Below are 24,704 nucleotides of genomic sequence, written 5' to 3'. Positions count from 1 at the left end.
GAACGAGTAAACATGTTGTTGGTTTTGAAAGAATCTAAATAATTTTATACGCTAAATTCAAAATTCAAATAAGAACCAATAATCTATAAATCTAACGGATTTGTATCCTTTTGATAGGATATTTTATTGGCTCGAATTCGAGTCGACTAATACAAATAGAAGCGCTACGGTTCCCGACCACAAATGTAAGATAGAATTAACAGACATAGTGAGAGTTGTCCCATATTTAAAAGTCGCACTCGAATATGAATTGGAATTGGCTAAAATGAGAAATCAAAATAAAGATGTGCGTATGGTGTTCAGAGCGTGGGATCTTCATGAAAATACAGCGGTTCCTCAAACGAATTCTTTTACATGAAATGTGACAACGTTGTCACAAATAGATAAACCTCGCTTTGTTATTGTAGGTTTTCAACCCGATAGGAAAGATAAAGCCGTGAAAGACGCGTCAGAATTCTATTCTTGTAAAGTTAAAAATATTTCTATAATGATTAATGCGAACAGATATCCGTATGAAGATGTATATGGGAATCAAGTGTTGATGTATAGAATGTTTATTAATTTTCAAAAATCATATTATAAAAATATGGATTCAGCGTACATATTTTCCGATTACAAAACCAAATATCCTTTATACGTCATCGACTACTCGCGTCAAAATGAATCCGTAAAGATTGGTGTAATCGATTTAAAAATTAAAGTTGAAGCGGAAGAGAATTTTAAACTTAATACAGTAGCGTATTGTTTATTAATTTACGATAATGTAATCGCGTATTCTCCGCTTACGGGCAAGGTGATAAAGCAAGAATAAATGTAGATATTTTAATTTTTTGTTTTGTTTTTTAACACCCATAGATTATTTGTTTTGTATTTATTTCTTTTTCAATATAGATATTTAGAAATGGACATTTTTTAAATTAAGAAATTGAATAATTTCGTTGATTTTCCTGAATATGCTAGCGAACAAAACGTCAGTTTAGATTTAATTTCAATAATCGATACGGTTTTAAAACCGGGTGAAATAAAAATAATCGCAACCGGCATTGCTATATCGCTGCCTAAAAAGTATGAAGCGCAAATAAGACCTAGATCGGGTATGACGATGAGCTATGGCATTACAGTTGTGAATTCACCAGGCACGGTCGATGCTCATTACCGAGGTGAAATTAAAGTCGGTCTTATTAATTTGAGCGATAAAGATTTTACAGTGCAGAGGGGGATGAGAATAGCACAAATGATAATATCCAAATACAAACACATATGGTGGTCGGAAAGCGAAACACTAAATTAAACTGAACGTAATGATAAGGGTTTTGGTTCGACTGGTCTGAAACAATAATCTGTTACTCAATTCGTATGAATGACCTACGTACAGACAAATTTATCATCAAGGCCGTGCTGTTAGATAATTTTTTTATTTTATTTAACATTAACAACGAATATGTTTATTTATATAAAACGATGAATATATTTTACTTTTCATTTATGCAAATGTTGTTCAGTAACATATACACAATAAAGAATCATTAATAAAGAGAGTGAAATATGTGAATTTGTCTGTAAATATGCAAATCTTTCTCTAGAATAAAGTGGGCGTGGCTTAAATCACGTGATTAGAATGCTGCTATTTGATTGGCTGCTGTGTTCAAAGGAACATATTACTGTTAACAAACTTAAGACAGCAATAAAACTGAACAAAATTAATTCATTTCTAAACCCAGTGCTTAATACAAACAACACAGCTGTGATTTCAGCTACATGTTTTGACCTGCACAGACATGATTAATCTTGTCCATTTAGGCTTACTCTTCAGTAATAGATATGATGCCATAATAAGTGACTATTGATTTAATTCTTTGTCTAGTATTGTTTATTTATATGTTACAAATTATGTTAGCAAAGGTAAACAATAAAAAATGAGCTAACAAAATACAGTATAGGAGCTTAAGATGCTAACTATATGTTGAAAAACGAAAAAATCCTTTAATTAAAATTTAAAAATATTTTAAAGTTGGTGGGTAATAGAAAGATTCCGAGTTTATATTCGTTTTCAGCATCGAAAAACAGATTAAAATCATATATGGCATGTTTTTGCCATACAAAAATTGGAATGGAAAGGGAAGAAATGGGAAAAAGGAATATGGTAAAAATGAAACGGTGAAAGAAAAACGGGGAAAATGTAAAAGGGGTGAAAAGGAAAGGGAAAAGATAGAAGGGAGAAGGCCGAAAGGGAAAGGTTTCATGATAAAATTAAGGTAAAATATATTATATCTTGTCTCAATAGTCTGTACTAAATGAAAAGAATAATATGAATCTTAAAAATATTATTTACAATAATATATATATATATATATATGTGTGTGTGTGTGTGTGCGCGTGCGTGTGTGTGTGTGTGTGTGTGTGTGTGTGTGTGTGTGTGTCAGTCAAACAATCAAACACAAGTCTGAGTATAAACTTCATCCCAGACTTATCAGAACAGGTAACAGGTATATTGTGAAAAAATGACAAAAATTAAATTTCTTTCTGAATTTTAAGATGTTTTACTGAAGTGAGAGCTAAAAATGGATCATTTTTTTATCTTCTTGAATTACAGTATCCCTTCTTGTTAATTAAAAAAAAGTGTGTAACTGATTACCCAGAGATTTTATATAACTTGATAAAATTTGTTTAATAAACTAATCTAAAATATATAATCTTAATTTTACTTAATGAGCTATTGTCATTTTTCTGAAAGCAATTTTTTTTCAATTCTGTGTGACTTACAATTATCATAAACACATGTATATTATTAACTTAAAATATAAACAAATGACAATATATTTTTTAATATTACAAAATATAGATACTTTTTATAAAGATATTTATTTGTAATGGTACAAAATACAAGATATAAGCAGGTGAGTTTGATCAAATATTATTATGAGACAGCAAAGAGGAGATAACAAACCCTATCAGTAAAAGTTTCCATCTTCAGTTTTTCTTCCAATCAACCTAAATAAATAATAACTTAAATAAAATTCAAAACTATTTAAGTATTGCAAAGTAATATATTCTTTTATTTAAAATATTTATAATCTTTTAATTGCAAATACAGCTGGGGAATAATGCTATTAGAAAAATAACAACTCATAAAATAATTACCTTTTTATATAAAAAAAGGAAACTTATCAAAATTCAGATGACCTGAATTTTGAGAGTTCCCATGAAATTACTTTCATGATAAAATTAAGGTAAAATATGTATCTTATCTCAATAGAGTCTAAATCAGGTTTTATATAATTTGTTTTCGTTATTCGGTAAACATTACTTGTCTTGGAATCGTAACCATGAATATCCGCCATTTAACTAAAAATTGTCTCCATATTTACCAAAAAAACAGTACCAATCTAAATATAAGCCTAGAATAAAATATTAAAAATTTATTTTTCTTAAAAAACTAGCCTGTATGATTTAGTATGGTTTAATTTGATTAGATGATTTGTGTAGCAACTTTCTGTATAAAGAAAATTTTGTTTACACAGGCTTAAGCTTATTGCCCTAAAATCCAACTTCATATAACAAATCCAGGTAGAACATTTTCTGTTGAAAAATTTGTAAATGAACCTTTACAGAAAGGTAATGCTAGATAGTTCTCTGCCGCAAAATACAAAAACAAAGATTCTTACAAATATTTTCAAAATGTTATGACAAAGATGCCAAGTATCTCTGAATAAGTATGAATCCAAGTGCATTCCAAGAATTTAATAATTTCGGATTGTTTTATAAAAATCTGGGTAAATTTTTTTATCCTTTATAATTAATTAAGTAATTTCGTGAATATATTATTTACCTTCCATTATCATGTTATTTTCTTTCTTTTTCCTGTTTAGCCTTCGGTAATTACTATTCAGATAACACTTCAGAGGATGAATGAGGATGATATGTATGAGTACTGTATGAACTGTAGTCATGTACAGTCTCAGTTCGACCATTACTGAGATGTGTGGCTAATCGAAACCCAATCACCAAAGAACATCAATATCCACGATCTAGTACTCAAATCCATGTAAAAATAACTAAATTTACTAGGACTTGAACGTTGGAACTCTCTCAAATCATCTGATTTGAGAAGACGCATTCACAACTAGACCAATCCGGTGGGTTAGTATCATGTTATCTGCTCTGAGACAGGTCCCTCGCCTGGTGTCCGTTTCCATTCTCATTTATCCCCAGCAAAATTTTAAAGTTCCTAATAGCTCCTGTTTTCTTTTATATCTTCTATAACTTTTACTATTTCAAACATTCATTTTGTAAATTACACTGATACTTCTAGCACAATTTAAATCAATCCTTCTTCTGTTACATCATGTCCCAGTCCATTAGCTTTTCCATTTATTCTTAATTGTTCTGATATTTAACTTTAACTAAACATAGATCTATCTTTTATAAGTTTTTGATAAGTTGGAATCATTACTTAGTAAGTTATTTATAATGCTGTATTTCATTAAAAAAGGATTAAAATTTAATCCTTCCTCTAGTAATAATGATATAGATCAGAGATCAGTGGTTCCCAAACTTATTCAATTCTCAGTATCCTTGCTGATTCCAGATTTTCCAAGAACCCTATTTAAAGGTACATACTTTGGATACCACTGTATATTTTTTCCATTGAGATGTTACAAAATTGTCTTACATGTAAAAAATCATGTAATCAATTACTCATTAGCTGAAATTATTACATAACCTGAATTATTAAAATTATTTAAAAATGTATATAAGCAACAACAAATAAATAAAACTATTAGTTAATTGAATATATAAATAAATTCAAGTTTACGTTACACCTAACACAAAAGAGGAAATATTGACATTGTTATTTTCAATTTCTTAAGTACTGATCGTGACTACAAAACGTAAACATTGCATCAATTTACACTTTTTGTTATGCAAGTTTTCATTATACTTGTATAACACAACTGTAAGGCGTATAACTTATTTGAATAGAAAATATCTAATATTATATACATTTAAGAAATAGTTTTGCGAGAAAAAGAATGATTTTTATACATTTTTTACTAAAATATTAAATAATTTTATTGAAACAGAAATGAATTATTATCACGGATTTGTGTGAATCCAGTGGATAAGAGCACCAGTTGGCGAGGGCCACCCTCTGTAATCCTCCAGCACGCAACACCAGCGCATTTGAGGGAATGGCCACTTACACCTTTCTCTCAGGTCCGAATATCTACAAAATATACCTTCTCATTCCAAACTCACACACATGTCAATAAATACATTAACAACAACAATTCAATGACAATCACAAAGAAAAATAAATATAAAAAAATATATAAATAAATAACAAACAAACAATAAGAATAACAAGGTTTATAAGTAACATTATAATGCCACACGTAATCAATTCGCGTTTTGATACCGTTTGGTAACCATTTCATGCTTCTTGTGATCTTCAGCTCACTGTAAATGGAATCACAGGACCCCAGATATTCATAATGAGTTTAATATTCATAATCCAGCACTCTTCTCAGGATGTGTGGCTTTGATGAAGGTGCTCTTAAAACCTGGAAAGGATCCTAGTGAGGTTGGCAGTTATCGATCCATCAGCGTCTTGCCAGTTACTGATAAGTTGCTGTAAAGGTTGGTTGTGGAAGGGCTCCAGGAAAGCATCGATATGAACGGTTTTCTAAATCGAGGCCAGTATGGCTTCACTGAAGGGGTTGGCAACGAGGATTATATCTACTGAAGTTAAAGTGCCGACTGTAAATATGTTCTGACAATTTTTATTGACATAAGGAAACTTTTCCTTCCTTGTGTTGGATTCTGTTCTCTATGAGTTGGAACGCTGCAATGTTCCCGAAGCCCTACTGGCTATTGTTTAATAGACTATTTGTTTAACCGCACGGCTCTGTTCAAAGACTCGCGACTAGTTGTGGAAAAAATCCGTCACCAGGAAAAACCCGCAAGGATCCGTTCTCGGTACCTTCCACAGGTATTCGAGAACCTGGTATTCGACGGATTTCTGGGACTAACATTTCCAGACACAGCATACATTTTCTGGCAATACATTTTCTGGGTCACAGCCCAGACTTTCGCCGATGACTGTCTCCTTTTAGTTCGTGGTAATTCACGACCACAGCTAGAAGACCGGACGCAGGCGGCCTTGTCAACCGCAGAGGGCTGAATGGACATTAAAAATTTAAAGATTTCTTTGCCTAAGACGAAGTTTATGCTTCTCAAGAGTACAGATAAATTATCGTACAGTCGTAACCCCGATATTAAATATAAAGGCTTTGTAATCAGCCGAGTTTGAGTTCATAAGTACTTAGGTGTTTTGTTTAATGGAAAGTTGCTGTTTAGCAATCACATTAGGCAAGTAGCGGCGGACGCCGTCTCAGTGATGCACAAACCTAGAAGGATTGGTTGGAAAGACCGGTTGTCGGGCCGTCAAATGAATATGATGTACCAAGGTGTCTTCGAAAGCATGACCACATACGTGGCGCCCGTTTGGACGCGTAGATTGGATATGAATAGAGAGAGCACTTGTTCAAAATTTAAGGAGTGCCCAGCGCAGAGCCTTAACTGAATGCACTAGTGTTTATAAAATAACCTCCTACGAGGCTACCACCGAATTGGGAAAGGCTCTCCCAATTGATTTAGTGGTGAAAGTTCGGACAGCCATGTGGAGATTGCGAAGAGGCCGGGAGGCCGAGGTATCTGGGATGCGGTTTCGAGCCGGGCCAGTACCGGAGCGGAACGATGACCACAAGGCACCGGATTTAAATTTCGTTCAGTTTTCCATCTCCCGCCTGCGGAAGAGGCTGCAGAACCTCGCGATGGGAGCATGGCAGCTGGAATAGGACATCACGACTAAGGAAAGATCCTTGTATAAGTTTATACAGGATGTGGAAAGGGTGGTATGCCTCGAGCTCGTTTTTAAGGGCAACGGATGTCCTGGTGCTCACCAACTATGTTAATTTAAACTAATATCTGTTTCGGTTCCGCCTGGCAGCTGATAAGCGGTGCGTCTGCGGGGAGGTCCAGTCAAATGAATACCTGATGTTTGACTGCCCTGCTCTTGGAGGGACCAGAGACCGGGCCATCCTGGAACTTAGAGGTCAAGGAGAAAATTGGCCACCACAAGCGGCGAGTCAATGTGGCGAGAGCCGCGTGTGGGAGTTCCTTGATGCAGTTGCTTTGTTCAACAGACATCAGTAATTTACATGAGGGAAAAGACTCCTACCACACTGCTGTGTGAAGCTAACCTATGGCTGACCACCAGCCAATTAAGGTTCCAAGCGCTTTAGTGGCATGGCAGCAAATTGCTATCTAGACGAAATAAATTTTAGTTTATGTACGACATATATATCTTTAGTAGTTGACGGGGTGCGCCTACCCATTTTAGCAAATATATGACAAGTGAGCGGTTGGGACAAGTAAGCCGGCGGTGTATGGCACCGCGCTTAGTCCGCTCATGCTGTTAGGTAGGTGCTATTTAGGATACTGGTCGCTTAAGTGATTCGAGGCTCAGTTGCCGTTTGTGGCACAGATATTCGGTCTTATGCTTTAGGGCGATCAATTGGGGTGGTGGCGGGAGAAATGCCAAGAAAACCAGTCAATTACTTATTTTATGATTTTTATCGTATCAATGCATGAGCATGATACTCCACTGTATGATACACTAATTACTCGTATTTATTATTCTAATAAAAATTAGTGAAGGTATTATTTTCTCTCGGATTGAATTTACCAAACATTTAATTTTTAACATTTATTTCTATTTCGCCATTCTTCATATCACTCTCCGGTATAAGCAAGTCCATTCTGCCTCCGATGAAGCGCTACATTTTTTTAAAAAATTAAAAAAAGGTATTTTTCTAATTCGTAAATTTATGATTGATATTATCAATGCTTTTTTCTATATATATAAAGTTCGATTCTTAGAAGTATCTAGTCTGGTTTCACCATAACTCATCAATCACATATTTTTTATTAAAATACGTTTGTCAGAGATAAAATATTATAATAAAAATGTCTCTGCTTGTTTTTTCGAACGTAATTTTATATTGTTTGGTTTTTAATAATTTATTTTTATCTAAGTAGGATATATTTTTCGAATACTGGTTGTGTTATGGTTTCTTATTTTAATATTTAACTTAAAATTATCTTCGTTTACGTCACATTCAATTAAATTCTTTTTTATTCCTAACTTATTTATTTTCAAATTGAATTTGTCTTTCGGTAATGAATTTATAAAACGCAATTCCGTATTTCCTCTTTACTTAGTTTTATTTGTTTAAATTCCTGTTACCTTCCAATAAAACGCATTTAATAATAAAAAAAATAATATATATATATATATATATATATACACACAATAATAATAATAATTACCTTAAATGTTACTCCTCCCTTTTTATATTTGCTTTTGAATTAATAATAATAATTATTATATACGAATTTATATAAGAAATTTTTAAACATGAATTGTTTTATTCGTTAATGTCTATTTCCATGCTATATCACAGGACTTCTCCCTTTAGATAAAATAATTCCCCTAAGTAATGTGTTTATTAATTATAATTTATACAGGGCATGAATTCCTAATGTATTACAGGAAATTAATACACACTTTCACACACGTGCGCGCGCGCACAGAGAAAGAGAGAGAGAGAGAGAAAATAACACTTGCTCAGAATAACACTTTTTAGATAAGTTTTAGGTAACTTATCTTTGATACAACCATGTAAAATTTTCAACAAAAAAAAACTTTTTGAGGGAATATTATGAAAAATATAAATAATGAGTAAGAAAACTGGATTTTGCTCTCACAATAGTGAAAAATATTATATGGATTAACTTACAGATTTTTTTTTAATTTTGTCAGTGAAATTGGACGTATTAACATTTTATGATGAGATATTAAACTTCAATTAAAGATTATAGTGTAAATTCATCATGCGGGGAGGTTGTGGATCCCTTCTTCATTAGAAGTTAGAGTACGTGTCACGATACAATTGCGCACTAACTCTTCTATTTCGTTGTTCGAAAATCGATGTTTTCTCAGTGCCTCATTTAATAACCCAAACAATCACTAATCTCAGGAGGATCTGGATCGTACGGGCGATGCTTTAAGGTTCCTTAGTAAATTTCGTCCAGCTTATCCCGACAGCTAACGGCTATATGAAGCCTGGCGTTGTCGTGAAGAAGAATCACATCACTGATCGAGATCGGCTGACGGTGTCTTTTGTTTCTATAGGTGGCTTTCACTTTGAGAACCGAAACTAATACGTACCATTTATAGTGCAACGGTTGTGGAAAAAACGACGTGCAATAGGCCTTTCTGGTCCAAAAAGATGATCATGAGGAATTTAAGTTAACGAACGCGTTTTCGCTTTTACGATGCAAAACTCCCCATTCTTATGAAACTATACGAGCCGATTTCGATTCGAGAGTATAACAGACCCATGTCTCACCATTTCAAATCTTGAAACCCACCTCTCACAGACTTTGCGGAACTCTAGGTACTTTGTGATAATGGAATGGGCACTTTCATCTCCGAAGAAATTTCATCGATCGTAGAATTCCGATCATCTTCAGTAAGGTCACAGTTCGATCGATATTGTCCATCTATCACATTTGACATTGAACGCCTATTGCGACTCATTTTCTACAGCTTCTTGCCCTTCTTCAAATTTGCTGACTCATTTGTAGAATTGGGTACATGACGTCATATCCCCAAACTACACACGAAGTTTAGTCAAAATTTCAAAGATTTGAGCCCTCATTGTTGAGATAATTCTTGGTAATAACATTCTGATGTGACAAGACGCTGCTGATTAGAAAGACGGAAGCTGAGCCTGCTGGAACCTTCAGCCTCTTCTTACATCTTCCTTTGCGCCACCTCACTCTTGCTCATATAGCAGCCTTGAAGACAAGGTTCTTGTTGAACTAAAGGGGGGGATATATTCTGTTTATATTTGACTCTCGTAAATACTGTTTAAAATGATCTTTGTTATTTATACAAAGCCTAATGCAATATTACACGCGTAGGTATCATTCATAATAGTTCTTAAGCTATTCAGATGCGTCAAATTTGATGTTCTGTAATTTTTAAAAAAATTCTTAGTACTATAGTCATTTGTACAGTGCGCCAGACGAAAATACGAGCTTGGCTGTGAGAGGAAAGCCCTTGTAAAACACATTATACTACTCTATTCGTAAATGTATTCCTACATCAACCATGTATTTTGCATGAGTAATTGTTTAAAGTACTACATAAAACTATTTGAATAAATGGAGATAAATTTTTTTTTGTTCAGCTTTTTATTGCATCTAGTGAATAAGAAATAATTTTATCTCAAGTTTACTACAGATTTATTTTATTTATGTATTTTTACATTTATTTTTTTTTTTTTTTTAATAACAGTAATCAAAATCATTTATTTTAAAAGGTATCGTTATAAATGCAATTAACACATTGGTGCAAAATTATTATTTCCTTTATTTATTTTTTGTATTTATTGGTTTTTGTTTTTTGAAACAAAACATGAATTAATATTATTGTGAGGGATACGTCCACTCCTTCCTGCTAATACACACTTGGTATCTACATTCATTTGACAGGCAAGCCCCTAAATGTGAGTTCCTACTTGGGTGTTATTGAATTTTACCATGTTAAGTGTAAGTTTTCTACGATACTCGCCCGTCTCGCGACCCTGTGTTGGTGTACTCATGGAAATGTGAATGAAAATGAAAAAAAGAAAAAATGAAAAACGAAAAATCCCTACCTGTCTTCGCGGGACTAACTTTTTTCTTTCTTTTTTTAAACACTACCAGAGCGACCCTGTACAGCCTTAAAGCATTACCTCGATCGCTCCGGAGTGTCGTGTTAGTAGATTGACCTACCCTGACTTGGCCCCACCCAGAGGCACCCATCAGGGTTTCCCCTTCATCATAGGAACAATCCAACTTCCGCTTCTGGATAGCCGAGATGTCCCTATCCAGGGGAGCTGTCCTTCCCTAATGTACTAAATTCCTAATGTACTAAGTTTGTACTAAGTACATATGTACTAATGTACTAAGTTCCAGGCATGCATTTCGCATGCCCTTCCCCTCAACACGCCTACTCCTACCATCATCGGAAGCACCTCGACTTCCCCGTTCTTGCGTGCGGGCAATCCAAGGTGTCCTAGACAAGGAATCGCGAGACTAACTTGTTTGTGTTATGTTTTTGGTATAATAACAGGATCGGAGGGGAGGTACCCCTGTAAAATCAACTTAAAATTCATTCCAGTGACAAAAGCAGTTGTACGTGTAACATTTATAACTACTATTAAATAAATGAGAATTTATAAACATCGTTTCTGTAGCAACAAAATTAATCTATTTTTATTTGATTTTGTTTTTATTGTTGAGAAATTTTTTAATTATTTTATTTCGATGAGTTATATAAGAATTAGAATTTAGTAATTATCTAGCTGCAGAGTCCGCAGCTAGTCCCTTGTGTGGGTTAACCTGGCGGGCAGCGTCTCGTAATGAGAGATTATTAGGTGTCCAAAATTGATTACCTCTTGTGTAAATATATATATAAAATAGTATAACAAGTATACACCTGACCAACACGAGACATGTACTAACGAATCGGTATTTTCCGCTAATGATCGGTATATTCCAGTGCTAAGCTAAGGGGGTCGGACACACACACACAGTCCCATCTACAAATGCCCTTTTGTAGAGTAGGATATCTTATATATATTTCGCATCTACATATATATATAGACAGATAGATAGATAAGAGAAGACGATATCGTGGCAGAAATGTTAAAATTTAGAGAAAAAACCTTCGTGAAAAAATACACTAGATCTGCGAGGGGATATGGAAGATACGAGATGACTGGAGGGAGTTATGCGGTCATCCACCCATTGCTCAAGAAAGGAAATCTAACGGACACCAATAACTGCAGAGGAATATCACTTACTTTTCCGTGTAACCTACAAAATCCTTCAAAACGCTATTATACAGGGTCAACGAACAAGCAGACTATCTAATAGAAGAATATCAAAGAGTATTCAGAAAGAGCGTATACTACGTAACCATTCTATTTAAAACGATCTATTTTTTTCAGTGTGAGACCATTATTTAGAATTTACTATAGGCGCACTTCTGAAACTAACTATGAAAAATGTTAAATGGCCTTAATTTTTGTTAGGTTTGTTTTATTTTTCAGTTCCCTTTATAATTATGCATCACAACCTTGTAGGGCCATTAATGATGTACGCCGTATCTTATATGTCTGTCCCAGGTACGAAGCTGAACGTATCAAAGTAGCTATAGAGCTTGCGAGGATCTAATTCTGGTTTTGATCTGCAAGTTAATTGGAAAACCGAAAGGGAATGGAACAAAGTTGCTGGCTTCTTAGATTCTTATCCCTCTGGAGGATGGCTGTAGGGGTCTGATGCTGCTATAGGTGTATAGATGTATACGTCAGGATGACTAGGGACCTGTCTAGATGCTTACTTAGCCAAAACAGGCATTTTGGCATCGAATCCCGATTAACTTAGATGTTCGCTGTTCGGATGAGATGGATGATGGAGAACTCCGTGATGTAGGAGGGTGTAGGCATTAACCTCGTTCCTGAAAGCGGAACAAAGTAGAGAAAGATAGGGTATATTTTCTTTAGAGGGTTATTAAATTCGTGAATTCGTTTCTTAATATTTAAGTAAATCAAAAGGACTTCAGTAAATTGAATTGTAGAACAAAATTGTTGTTATTGCGATCAGAATTTGTTTTGTTGGAATGAGAATAGTATTTTTGATGTTTAAAGACTCAATTAAGTAATGATCTGAGTGCATAGTCTAATTTAAGTTAGATATAGGAAGAGGTTTGTGTGAGAATTTCGGTGTTAGAGGAAGGCGCAGGGATCGTGCTTAATTTGATAGTTTTGATAGTTGAGGGTTGTGAATTATAGTAGGTGGCCGTGGCTGGAAGAGGGCATACGAAGGCGATAGTAGGTTATGTAAATGGTTATGATAGTAGGTTGGTCATATCAAAACTTGTTTCAGACAAATGTTTTAGATAATGTTTAGAGGACTAACGACCACTTTAAACCGATTTGATATTGTGCAAATAAAGGGAGGTATGATTTTTTGGTCTTCGAAACCCCATTTTTCCACCCCCTGGTCCAATAGTTGGTGATATCAAAAAACCTCCTATAGATAAGTTTTAGGCCCTTATCCAAAGAATAGTAGGAACTTTAAACGAATTCGATATTTTACTTAATAAGAAAGTTATCTCGATATTTTGTTTTTTTCGAAAAAGCCTCCCCCTATTTCTACACCCATGATCCGATTTTGCCGATTAACGAACTCGATCGAGATTTTGGGTCGTTATATTTTACGTATCAATTTAAAAGTGATTGGCGTAAAATTGCGGCAGTTATCATGTCCACAAGAAAGTGAAATTTATATATATACGAGTATATAGAAATGTATACATAAACTTTTGAACTGACGGTGGTTTTGGGGTCTGAGGGATGTGAAACGCGAAGATATGTCGAAATTTTCCGGAAGTCGAATCATGGTACCCATTGCAATAGGTAGCTTTCTTATGAAATCTACCTAAAATAACTTACAGACTAGAACGTTTGTGAGTTAAGCTATTCTGAAAAACGAATTCCTAACCTGCTAATAAGGGAAACACGTGAAAGAACGTCAGCTCATTTAAGTATTCTAGTATCTATCAAATGAGATTACCGCGCAACATTTGTATAAGTTTAGTTTAATATCAACCGATTCTGTGCTTTGTTTGTTTCAAAAAACAATTTTACTGCTTGTGTTTGTAAAAAAAAAACAATTACGGTATCAGTAGGGGAACTTAAAAAATACTTAAAATGAATCACAAAAATTGTACATTTAGTTGAAATTTAGGTAGAAAGGCCGAAACGCTATCACTCGCGTCACGGAGACTGACACTCAATTTAGTTTAACACATGACAAGTGAACGGCTGGCCACAAAAGCGAGTGATGTATTGTACCACGCTTATACCGTTCACGCTATTAGGTTAGCTCCAGGAGCTAGTTAGGAAATTGGTCGCATAAACTGTTCCGAGGCACGGTAACCCTTCGTGGCATTCGGTCTTATGCTTTAGGGCGACTGAACGGGGTGGTCGCCGGAGTATTGCGAAATGCTTCGCAATCAAGTCATCCATGTACAATAAGTGCGAAATGTGTTCTTTGTGCATTTTATATCCCAATAGAGTACTTCGCAGACGATACACGAGGGGTACTAGCGCGAACCAGTTTCTTACTATTTTGTACTCTCTATAGACCGTAAATGTCTCTTTAAGTGCTCTTGATTTATCCGACAGTAGTAAAAACACCACATAACTTCTTTGATATCCGATTCCGACCAGGCCATGCCTTGTAGCCTGCGCGGAATACAGTGTGATGTATTTACACAATCATCTGTTCCGGTTAGGTTTTCGTTACGAAATTCATCTCCACGCCTTGCGATGCCAATCTCCAGAGGCACGCCGCTCAGTCCATAACCCCCTGTGTCGAGTGAAACTTCAAGACGGTTCCGAAGGGTCATCGCCCGAGTGACCCTACCGCCTCGGGAATTATCGTAATTTTGATTCTCCATTAATAAAAAAATGGGTTTTGCTGGATAAGCTCCAGCCGGCCTGTGGGTCTCTGATACCACAATTGTGAAGGCAGCAGCTCCTAAAATGGGGAACAGATGTTGACCAGAATGCAACCCGATATGTGTACAGACGCATCTGGGTTTGGGTGCCTGTTTTTTTTTCTGTTTTAGTCCACGGGTGGTATTTTATTTCCCACCTACCCAGCATATCTGCTGATCATTCCCCTATCCGACAACAACAGATAAAAATCTTTGTAGTGTTGATGGTGAAGTAGATGTCTTATACATCAGCTGATCAGAAGACCAATTTGAAGAAATTGTTCTCAAAAGAAGAAGAAAAGGGAAACATATTATTCATTACTAAGAAAAGAAGAAATAGTTGTATCATTCCTTACTATAAAAAAATGTAATACGAATGTTGATAGAAAGCAACAGAAGTAACAGATAAGAAAAAATGATGCACTTTATCTTAGCCTTGGTTATGAAGTGTTATCTGTTTTATTCTTTTAATTTTTTGTCAAATCCATCAGGGGCAGAAGAGCATAGAAACAAAGGGTTTTTATAAATCATCAAACTGATATTTGAATGGATAAATCAAGAAAAGAATTATTTGAAAACTATACTATCAATCTACCTTCCAATGGTAATTTGACTTTGTAGCTTATACTTCAACTTTTCACACACACCATGCCATTGATGTGATGGACAATATCTTTTTTAGGGAAGCCTGATTTAACCTTAGATGGTTCTTTAGAATCTATAGGTATAGCAATTTATTACAGTATATATTTGAATGGATTAACATAAAATTAATGGTCAATAATGTATTGCTTCCTATCTTGAGAAAATATACCCTGATCTTCGAAGGAATTATAGATAGAATGGTATGCAATACCTGGAAAGCCTTAAAACATTCCTGTAAAATAGATGGATGGTTTTCCTATTTAACAATCCCAATTTCTGTAAGTAGTTCACCCCTTTCTCACTACCAACCCCATTCTTTTATCTCTGACCTTTTCTTCCTGGGATGTTGTATGAGCTTTTGCCAGTCAATTTAACTGGCAAAGATTTGTGCTGAGAAAGTAGGGAACTATCATATACTTAGTATTAATGTGGTTCGTTAGGGATGCCTCTGCATAGATTTGACATACATATGTCTTATACAGTAGCTATACAGAAAACCCAATATTAGGTTGTGGTGCTTTTCAGTTAAAGCAGGGACTTCTAATACATACAAACATATATTTAATCATAATTAGTCCTTTTAAACATTCATAAAAATTATTACATTTACTTTACCTGGCTGCTAAAAAAAGAAAGAATCAACTGATCTATTCTTAGAACAGTTCTAACAAAATAAATCCTCAGGAAAGTTTCCACAATTAAAATTTGAATAGCATATAGTTAAAAAAATCTCTATTTTAATTACTTAATACGTTTTTTTCTTTATATAATTATGTTGTTTTACTTAACTACATTTTTTTTTTACAGTCTGCATTTCCTCAACGAGTGAAAGGAATTCACTTAATCAATACATCACCTGTTGCACAAGCATTTCTTAACTTTAACAAAATGTTTTTAAAAGATAAAATAAAAAACAGAGTAAGTAATTGTTTCATTATGAATTCAATCAATTTACATGTAGATTAATTAGATTGAATTAAGTTTTGAAATTTAATTTTTATTAAATAAGTACACATATTAATTGATCATACTCTGCATTTTTTATAGATAGGTCTAAGTTGTGAGATATATTTTTACACATACTTTTTTGGGGCAACTTTCAAGTAATTTGACAAAAAATTGTCTTAATGGGTAATCTTTTCTTTAAGAATTAAAGAATTATAAATTTTAAAACATTGAATATTCCTACTGATACCATAAAAAATTTTGCCATTCATCTATCACGCAATAAAAACTATACATTACAGGTCCCTTATAATAATCAGTTATTCTGCCCATGTCTTTATTCTTTAATATTTGAAGAAAACAACAGATACTAATATTATTATTAATTTATTTAGATTAAACTTTTTATAGTCCATTTTTATAGACTTTTTTTTCTCTTCCTCTGTACATAAATATCTATATGTACAATATAATATACATTCAGTCCCCACAAAGCACAGAATTAGAGAAACACTCTTACCTTTAATCTTTGATTACGTTACTAATGCCTATGACCCAAGCCAGTGACAGATACAAGTATATTGCATTATGTTAACCTGTAGAATGCATAATATTTTGCTTTAGCTTTTAAACATATTAAATCTACATTAACTATTTATTTATTTTATAAATAATTTAAATCACTTGTGCAAATATAAATAAAATTTTTTTTTTTTGTCGTCAGTCATTTGACTGGTTTGATGCAGCTCTCCAAGATTCCCTATCTAGTGCTAGTCGTTTCATTTCAGTATACCCTCCACATCCTACATCCCTAACAATTTGTTTCACATATTCCAAACGTGGCCTGCCTACACAATTTTTTTCCTTCTACCTCTCCTTCCAATATTAAAGCGACTATTCCAGGATGCCTTAGTATATGGCCTATAAGTCTGTCTCTTCTTTTAACTGTATTTTTCCAAATGCTTCTTTCTTCATCTATTTGCCGCAATACCTCTTCATTTGTCACTTTATCCACCCATCTGATTTTTAACATTCTCCTATAGCACCACATTTCAAAAGCTTCTAATATTTTCTTCTCAGATACTCCGATAGTCCAAGCTTCACTTCCATATAAAGCAACACTCCAAACATGTACTTTCAAAAATTTTTTCCTGACATTTAAATTAATTTTTGATGTAAACAAATTATATTTCTTACTGAAGGCTTGTTTCGCTTGTGCTATTCGGCATTTTATATCGCTCCTGCTTCGTCCATCTTTAGTAATTCTACTTCCCAAATAACAAAATTCTTCTACCTCCATAATCTTTTCTCCTCCTATTTTCACATTCAGTGAAAATCTTTGTTATTTCTACTACATTTCATTACTTTTGTTTTGTTCTTGTTTATTTTCATGCGATAGTTCTTGCGTAGGACTTCATCCATGACGTTCATTGTTTCTTCTAAATCCTTTTTACTCTCGGCTAGAATTACTATATCATAAGCAAATCGTAGCAGCTTTATCTTTTCACCTTGTACTGTTGCTCCGAATCTAAATTGTTCTTTAACATCATTAACTGCTAGTTCCATGTAAAGATTAAAAACTAACGGAGATAGGGAACATCCTTGTCGGACTCCCTTTCTTATTACGGCTTCTTTTTTATGTTCTTCGATTATTACTGTTGCTGTTTGGTTCCTGTACATGTTAGCAATTGTTCTTCTATCTCTGTATTTGAACCCTAATTTTTTTAAAATGCTGAACATTTTATTCCAGTCTACATTATCGAATGCCTTTTCTAGGTCTATAAACGCCAAGTATGTTGGTTTGTTTTTCTTTAATCTTCCTTCTACTATTAATCTGAGGCCTAAAATTGCTTCCCTTGTCCCTATACTTTTCCTGAAACCAAATTGGTCTTCTTCTAACACTTCTTCCACTCTCCTCTCAATTCTTCTGTATAGAATTCTAGTTAAGATTTTTGATGCACGACTAGTTGTTCAACAACTAATTGTTCTGTATCTTCACATTTATCTGCCCCTGCTTTCTTTGGTATCATGACTATAACACTTTTTTTTAAGTCTGACAGAACTTCTCCTTTTTCATAAATATTATACACCAGTTTGTATAATCTATCAATCGCTTCCTCACCTTCACTGCGCAGTAATTCTACAGGTATTCTGTCTATTCCAGGAGCCTTTCTGCCATTTAAATCTTTTAATGCTCTCTTAAATTCAGATCTCAGTATTGTTTCTCCCATTTCATCCTCCTCGACTTCCTCTTCTTCCGCTATAACACCATTTTCTAATTCATTTCCTCCGTATAACTCTTCAATATATTCCACCCATCTATCAACTTTACCTTTCGTATTATATATTGGTGTACCATCTTTATTTAATACATTATTAGATTTTAATTTATGTACTCCAAAATTTTCCTTAACTTTCCTGTATGCTCAGTCTATTTTACCAATGTTCATTTCTCTTTCCACTTCTGAACACTTTTCTTTAATCCACTCTTCTTTCGCCAGTTTGCAATTCCTGTTTATAGCATTTCTTAATTGTCGATAGTTCCTTTTACATAAATATGTATAATATATAATTTTTTTTTAAATAGCTTAAGAGCTGTGTCCATTGTTTTCATTCATTATCAGTAATAAATGTTGATCTTTGTTTATTTATAAATGATGTAAGTATTGTCTGTTAGAGGCTACAGCCAAATTTTAGCCACTTGATATAAGAAAAGATAATTAGATAAAATAATACAATTAGAATCTATAAGTGCTGATGGAACTGAGTTGATTTTTTAATAGATATTGTACACAGTGTACAAGGAGATAGCAAATACTATACTGACAAAATAAAAAACAATCAACTTTTAACAAAAAAATAAAAACAATTGTTTTAACATCAACTTCAAAATTACCCTTTTTACCAAATGGTGTATTAATAATAAATTTAAATAAGATATATTCTATAATATTTTGATGCCATAAGTGAGGTGAAAGGACGGATTGTATTATCAGGAGTCAAGAAAACACTCCTTATACATACAAGAAGTAAAATGGTGGCAGCATTCAGAAAAATGACCACTATGACTACCTTGCAGAACACCTTCATTTAATTGAAAATTTAACATTTTAAGGATGTGTCTGACTGGTACTTGCAATGAAATGCTGGGAGACTAAAGATTAAAGATCATATAAATAATTAAGTTATTTTTTCTGGTTTATTGTTTTTATTAGTGTTTGTTTTGTAAATCTGTCATGTAGTTTTGTGTGTGTTGTGATTTTAAAAATAACATGGTAACATTCTTTTATGAAAATGATGACAATTATTTTCTGAATATTGGTTAATAAACTTTTATATATATATATATGTGCACGCGCATGCCCACTCACTCACAGTGAGAGAGGGAGTGAGAGTGCTTCTAAGTTTTTGTTATAGTTAGCTAATTCACAAATATTATAAAATTATAAAATATATGTGACAAAAAATTTACATGTAAATGTCATGTTTTTATCTGAATATTTGGAGATATTCTGCAGTAATCCAGTCAGGTAGAACAATAAGAATAGGTTTCTATTGAAATGTATGGAAACTACGTTAGGAAAAAAAGTGTTGGTAGCATTAAATTTCTTTAATAGCTTTTCAGTTATTTAAAGGATTATGTAATTAAATACACAAATACAATTTATTTTTCAGATATTTATGCATACAAAAGAATCATCTACACTTTTTGATCATGTTTCAAAAGAAATAATACCGCAGGAATATGGAGGAACATTCCCATGCACTATGACACAAGTAAGAGGTGAGTAACTTTCTTTTATAGAATACATTCTTGTACTGCACAATCACATCATAAATTTTAACATGCGCACACACACACACACACACACACACACACACACACACACACACACACACACACACACACACACACACACACACACACACACACACACACACACACACACACACACACACACACACACACACACACACACACACACACACACATACACCACACATACACATGAGAATGCTACTGAAACTTTTTAAAAGTTGAAAAGGGCATATGGAGATGATGCTCTGTCATGTGCCCAAGCTTTTAGGTGGTTTAAAGCATTTTCAGATGGCCAGGAATCAGTTGCAAATGATCCACACTCTAGAAGACGTTAACTTCAAATAACAACAATATTGAGTGAATCAGAGACTTAATTCGGTATGACCAGCGATTAACTGTCAGAATGATTGCAGAACAACTGAATTTGACTCATACCACAGTCCATCAAATTTTGACAAAAAAATTGGACGTTAAGAAATTTTGTGCATAATTGGTCCCAAAAAACCTTACTGTTGAAGAGAAAAACAATAGGGTGGAAATTTGCCGCGATCTTCTAGGGCAAATTGAAACTGATCCTGATTTTCTAAAAAAATGTTATTACTGGTGATGAATCTTGGATATTTCAGTACAACTCAGAAAACAAAACACCAAGGTATGGAATGGCACACTTCAAACCCACCAAGTCCCAAAAAAGCAAAAATGAGCAAATCAAAAATCAAAACCATGTCAATTTCTTCCTTCGATAGTAATGGCATTGTCCATAAGTAGTTTGAATGAGATGGATGACAATGTAGCTTGTGAAAATGCCATCCCTGACCTGGATTCAAACATGGGACCTCCAGATGAAAGGCCGAGATTCTACCACTGAGGACAGACTGTAAATTAATGTTTACCGAGAAATTCTTGAAAGACTGTGGAAAAGAGTTGCCCACATCAGCTATCAAAGACAACTGGATACTGCATCAAGACAATGCACTTTGTCACACTACACACTCAATTAATGAGTTTTTGGCAAAGAAAAACATTTCTGCAGTTCCTCAACCACCTTATTCACCTAACTTGAATCCCTGCATTTTTTCCTGTTCCAGATTTTAAAATGCACATCAAAGGACAACATTTTGGAACAGTAGGAAACATTAAAAAAAAATTTAATCGACCATCTGAAGGATATTCCAGTTTCTGACTTCCAACTCTACAATGAAGAGTGGGAAAATCATTTGAATGGGAAAAATGATTTTTTGAGTGGGAAAAAACAGGGGAACAAAAAAGAGTGGGAAAAACCATGAAAAGCGTCATGTGCTTCAAACAGTTTCAAAGTGATAGTCCATGTATAATTGGATTGTAAATATAAGTTTTTCTGAACCATCTCATTACATTATTTGCAGACCTCATATATATATTTAAATTGAATGAAATTTAAACCACCAAAGCACGGTAAATAGATAAGTTAAACTTGCCATATTAATTCCAAGAATCAATTTTCACGGGATCCTGCATTTTCAGTTGGTATTTTAAAATTACATTAAATTAAATTGTTTTTAAAATTTGTGAATTTTGAATTTGTTGAAAATGTTACTGTTTTATATATTTTGAAATTATTATGGAAGCATACACAAATTCTGCTGACCAGTACTGGAATTTCAGAATTTGCATATTCATCCATAATAATTTCAAAATTTATGAAACAGTAACGTTTTCGACAAATTTAAAATCCACATATAAAATAATTTATTTTAATGTAATTATAGAATTAAATACCAACTGAAGCTGCAGGAATCAAAATCAATTCAGTGATGCACAAAATCAATTCTTAGAATTAATATCGTAAGTTTAACTTATCTATTTACTGTGTTTTGGTGATTTAGATTTCATTTAATATTAAACTTTATTGCTGCACAAGGGTAAATATGTTAATAAATTATTTGAGGTAGGTAAATTATTTGAGATAGAGATAGAGATAGAGATAGAGACAGAGAGAGAGAGAGAGAGAGAGAGAGAGAGAGAGGGAGAGAGAGGGAGAGAGAGAGAGAAAACATCAATTTTATATGTTTATTTTAACAGTATTTAACAGTATTACTTTAGACTTCAAGTAACCAGTTGATGGTGATGATCAGTCTAGCCTTGCACAAGGTGCACTCCCATCATCTCACCATTCTATCATTTAATATTAAATTGTGTTGGCATAATGATCAAAATGTTAATGAATTATTTTAATATTCAAATCTTTTTATATAAATAATAAAACGTTTTATAAACCTTCATTCAATATTTATAGTTAGAATATATATGTTTATATTTCTATTATTAATTGCCTGGTTTATATATATATACCAGGCAGGTATATATATATATATATATACACACACACACACGCGCGCGCGCGCACGCACGCGCACACGTAAACCACCAAAAGCGCAGTAAATAGATAAGTTAAACTTACCATATTAATTCCATAAATCAATTTTTACGGCATCCTGCTTTTTCAGTTGTTATAAAATTCTACAATTACATTAAAAACTTATTTATTTATAATTTTGTTAATTTGTTGAAATGTTTTTATTTTCTTTTTTAATTTTGATGTTTATTATGGACGAATACATAAATTCTACTGTCCAGAACTGGAGTACAAAATTTTCAAAAAAAGAAACAATTTCAACAAATCAATAAAATTATAATCAAGAGATAAATATTAAAAATTAAATACAGAACTGCTGGAAAAAAACATTGTTGACAAACATTGCTCTTTTTGTTCTGGTCTGGATACGTCGTGATTTTGTATTATACTAGCAAATACCCCATTTGAATTTTGAAAATTGTAGGATTAGTTACAAAGATATAACATTTCCAAATAACCATGATCTGTTAGATAGATAGTGAACCTGATGCATACAAATGTTGAGCCTTCAACCTATTAACAAGTACCCTGTTTAAATTTTGAAAATCAGACGATTGTTTGCAGAGATATTATAAGAGCATCCCATTGGACCTTCCAAAACAACACTCCATGGGCAACCCATTTATTACCAGTTGATAGTGATGATCAGTATAGCCTTGCACAAGGTGCACTCCCATCATCTCACCATTCTATCATTTAATATTAAATTGTATTAGCATAATGATCAATATGTTAATGAATTATTTGAATTTTCAAACAAACAAAAAAAAAACATATATATTTCAGGCACAACTGAGACATCTTTCAATCCTTGGATCATCTTCATACTTTACCACATTACTAATGCACTAATAATAATAGTATTTAATGTAAAAAGAAAAAGAAATAGTTTACTAGCTGATACTACTGTAGCCAAATTACATTGTTGCAAGTTAAGAGCGTAAATTAGGTACGAACAACTTGAACATTTTTAAATTCCCTTTATAATATTTAAAATTTAATTGACTTGTTTTCAGTTTATAATCTTTTTTGGTCATTTTATTCATATCATAAATAAAGATATTTTACAATGTACATATGCATAATTTTTTTACTTCAGACCTTGGTTGTAGTATATGTAAATAAATAATGTGTAAATACAAATTATTCTATTTTTTCCCTAATTTAAAAATCTATATAGAAAAATAGTTGTAGTTTTTGTATTTTATTTGCATTTGTATATCTATATTTTACTTAATTTCAGAATTCACCATCAAAAATTTAGAAAATTACAAAAATTTATTTTTAAAAGAAAAAGATATTATGGCAGATTTAACAAAAAAAGCAGCAAATGGGGAAACTTCAGCACTTGAAGAAGCTGAATTATTTGGAATACAAGGTTCTTTCAGGAGCATTCATATTGATTAAGTGATAACCTTTAGTTTTTTTTTTTTTTTTTTTTTTTTTTTTTTAATTAAAATAAATTAGAATTTACTTCAGAGTACTTTATATTTATTTTTACCCACCTTTACCTAAACCAATTCATTGATATCAGATCGACATTCATGTACAGTCGATATTGCTGTTCTATCTCAAATATAAATATAGTAATATAAAATTCATAAAATTGGAATATTTGGGAACGTAAATGTGTTCCATAAGTGTTATATATGTGTCTTTAAATGTATTGTAAATAAACAAATCAGCATTAATGAAAATGTATTATTAATCATCAGATGTTACATATTTTTTATAAAATAATTACTTTAGTAGTTATCTACCTATACCAGTAAATGCATTTTTTTACTCTTATTCAAAAAACACTATTAAAAATATTTATTTTATAATGTGTATTAAATACTGTATATTTGATTTTATTTTTTTACTCTTATTATTTTTTCTTTTCCCATTCATTTATTTCTTTATCTTCTTTCATATACATTCTCCTCAGTATCTACTGATGATGATTGTTTAACAAACAAAATGACCATCTAGTTTTAGATTTTAAGTAACAATTTTATAAGTATTATTGAGTATAATCTTTTTTTCTAACTCTCAGTAAAAATAATTTTGACTGAACCTTGTTATACTTGACAAAAGTATACTGTGTAAAGCATACAACTATGACCACGTCAAACAGTTAAAAGTAATTAAATTCTTGTAAATCAACAAATTTACAATTAAATTGGTTGCAGTTTCAATTTAGATGGCTATATAATATTGATTCTTTTTTACAG

At 32.8% G+C, this 24,704-nt stretch overlaps 1 protein-coding gene across 1 annotated transcript in view; it reads left to right on the top strand.

Annotated features, from left to right (window-relative positions):
* Positions 1 to 24,261, top strand: part of LOC142327511 (alpha-tocopherol transfer protein-like) — a 60,514-nt gene extending 36,253 nt beyond the window's left edge. Inside the window, exons 5-7 of the mRNA XM_075370638.1 lie at positions 16,136 to 16,246; positions 19,949 to 20,057; positions 23,732 to 24,261. Of these exons, the coding sequence (XP_075226753.1) occupies positions 16,136 to 16,246; positions 19,949 to 20,057; positions 23,732 to 23,895 (384 nt within the window). The 3' untranslated portion in view covers positions 23,896 to 24,261. The remainder of the gene's footprint in view (positions 1 to 16,135; positions 16,247 to 19,948; positions 20,058 to 23,731) is intronic.
* Positions 24,262 to 24,704: the final 443 nt, after the last annotated feature.

The sequence above is a fragment of the Lycorma delicatula genome, chromosome 7, assembly GCF_047948215.1.
Source record: "Lycorma delicatula isolate Av1 chromosome 7, ASM4794821v1, whole genome shotgun sequence".
Taxonomy (NCBI): Eukaryota; Metazoa; Arthropoda; class Insecta; order Hemiptera; family Fulgoridae; genus Lycorma; species Lycorma delicatula.
Note: the sequence above shows the minus strand (reverse complement) of the source record. Positions and strands in the feature narration are given on the sequence as shown.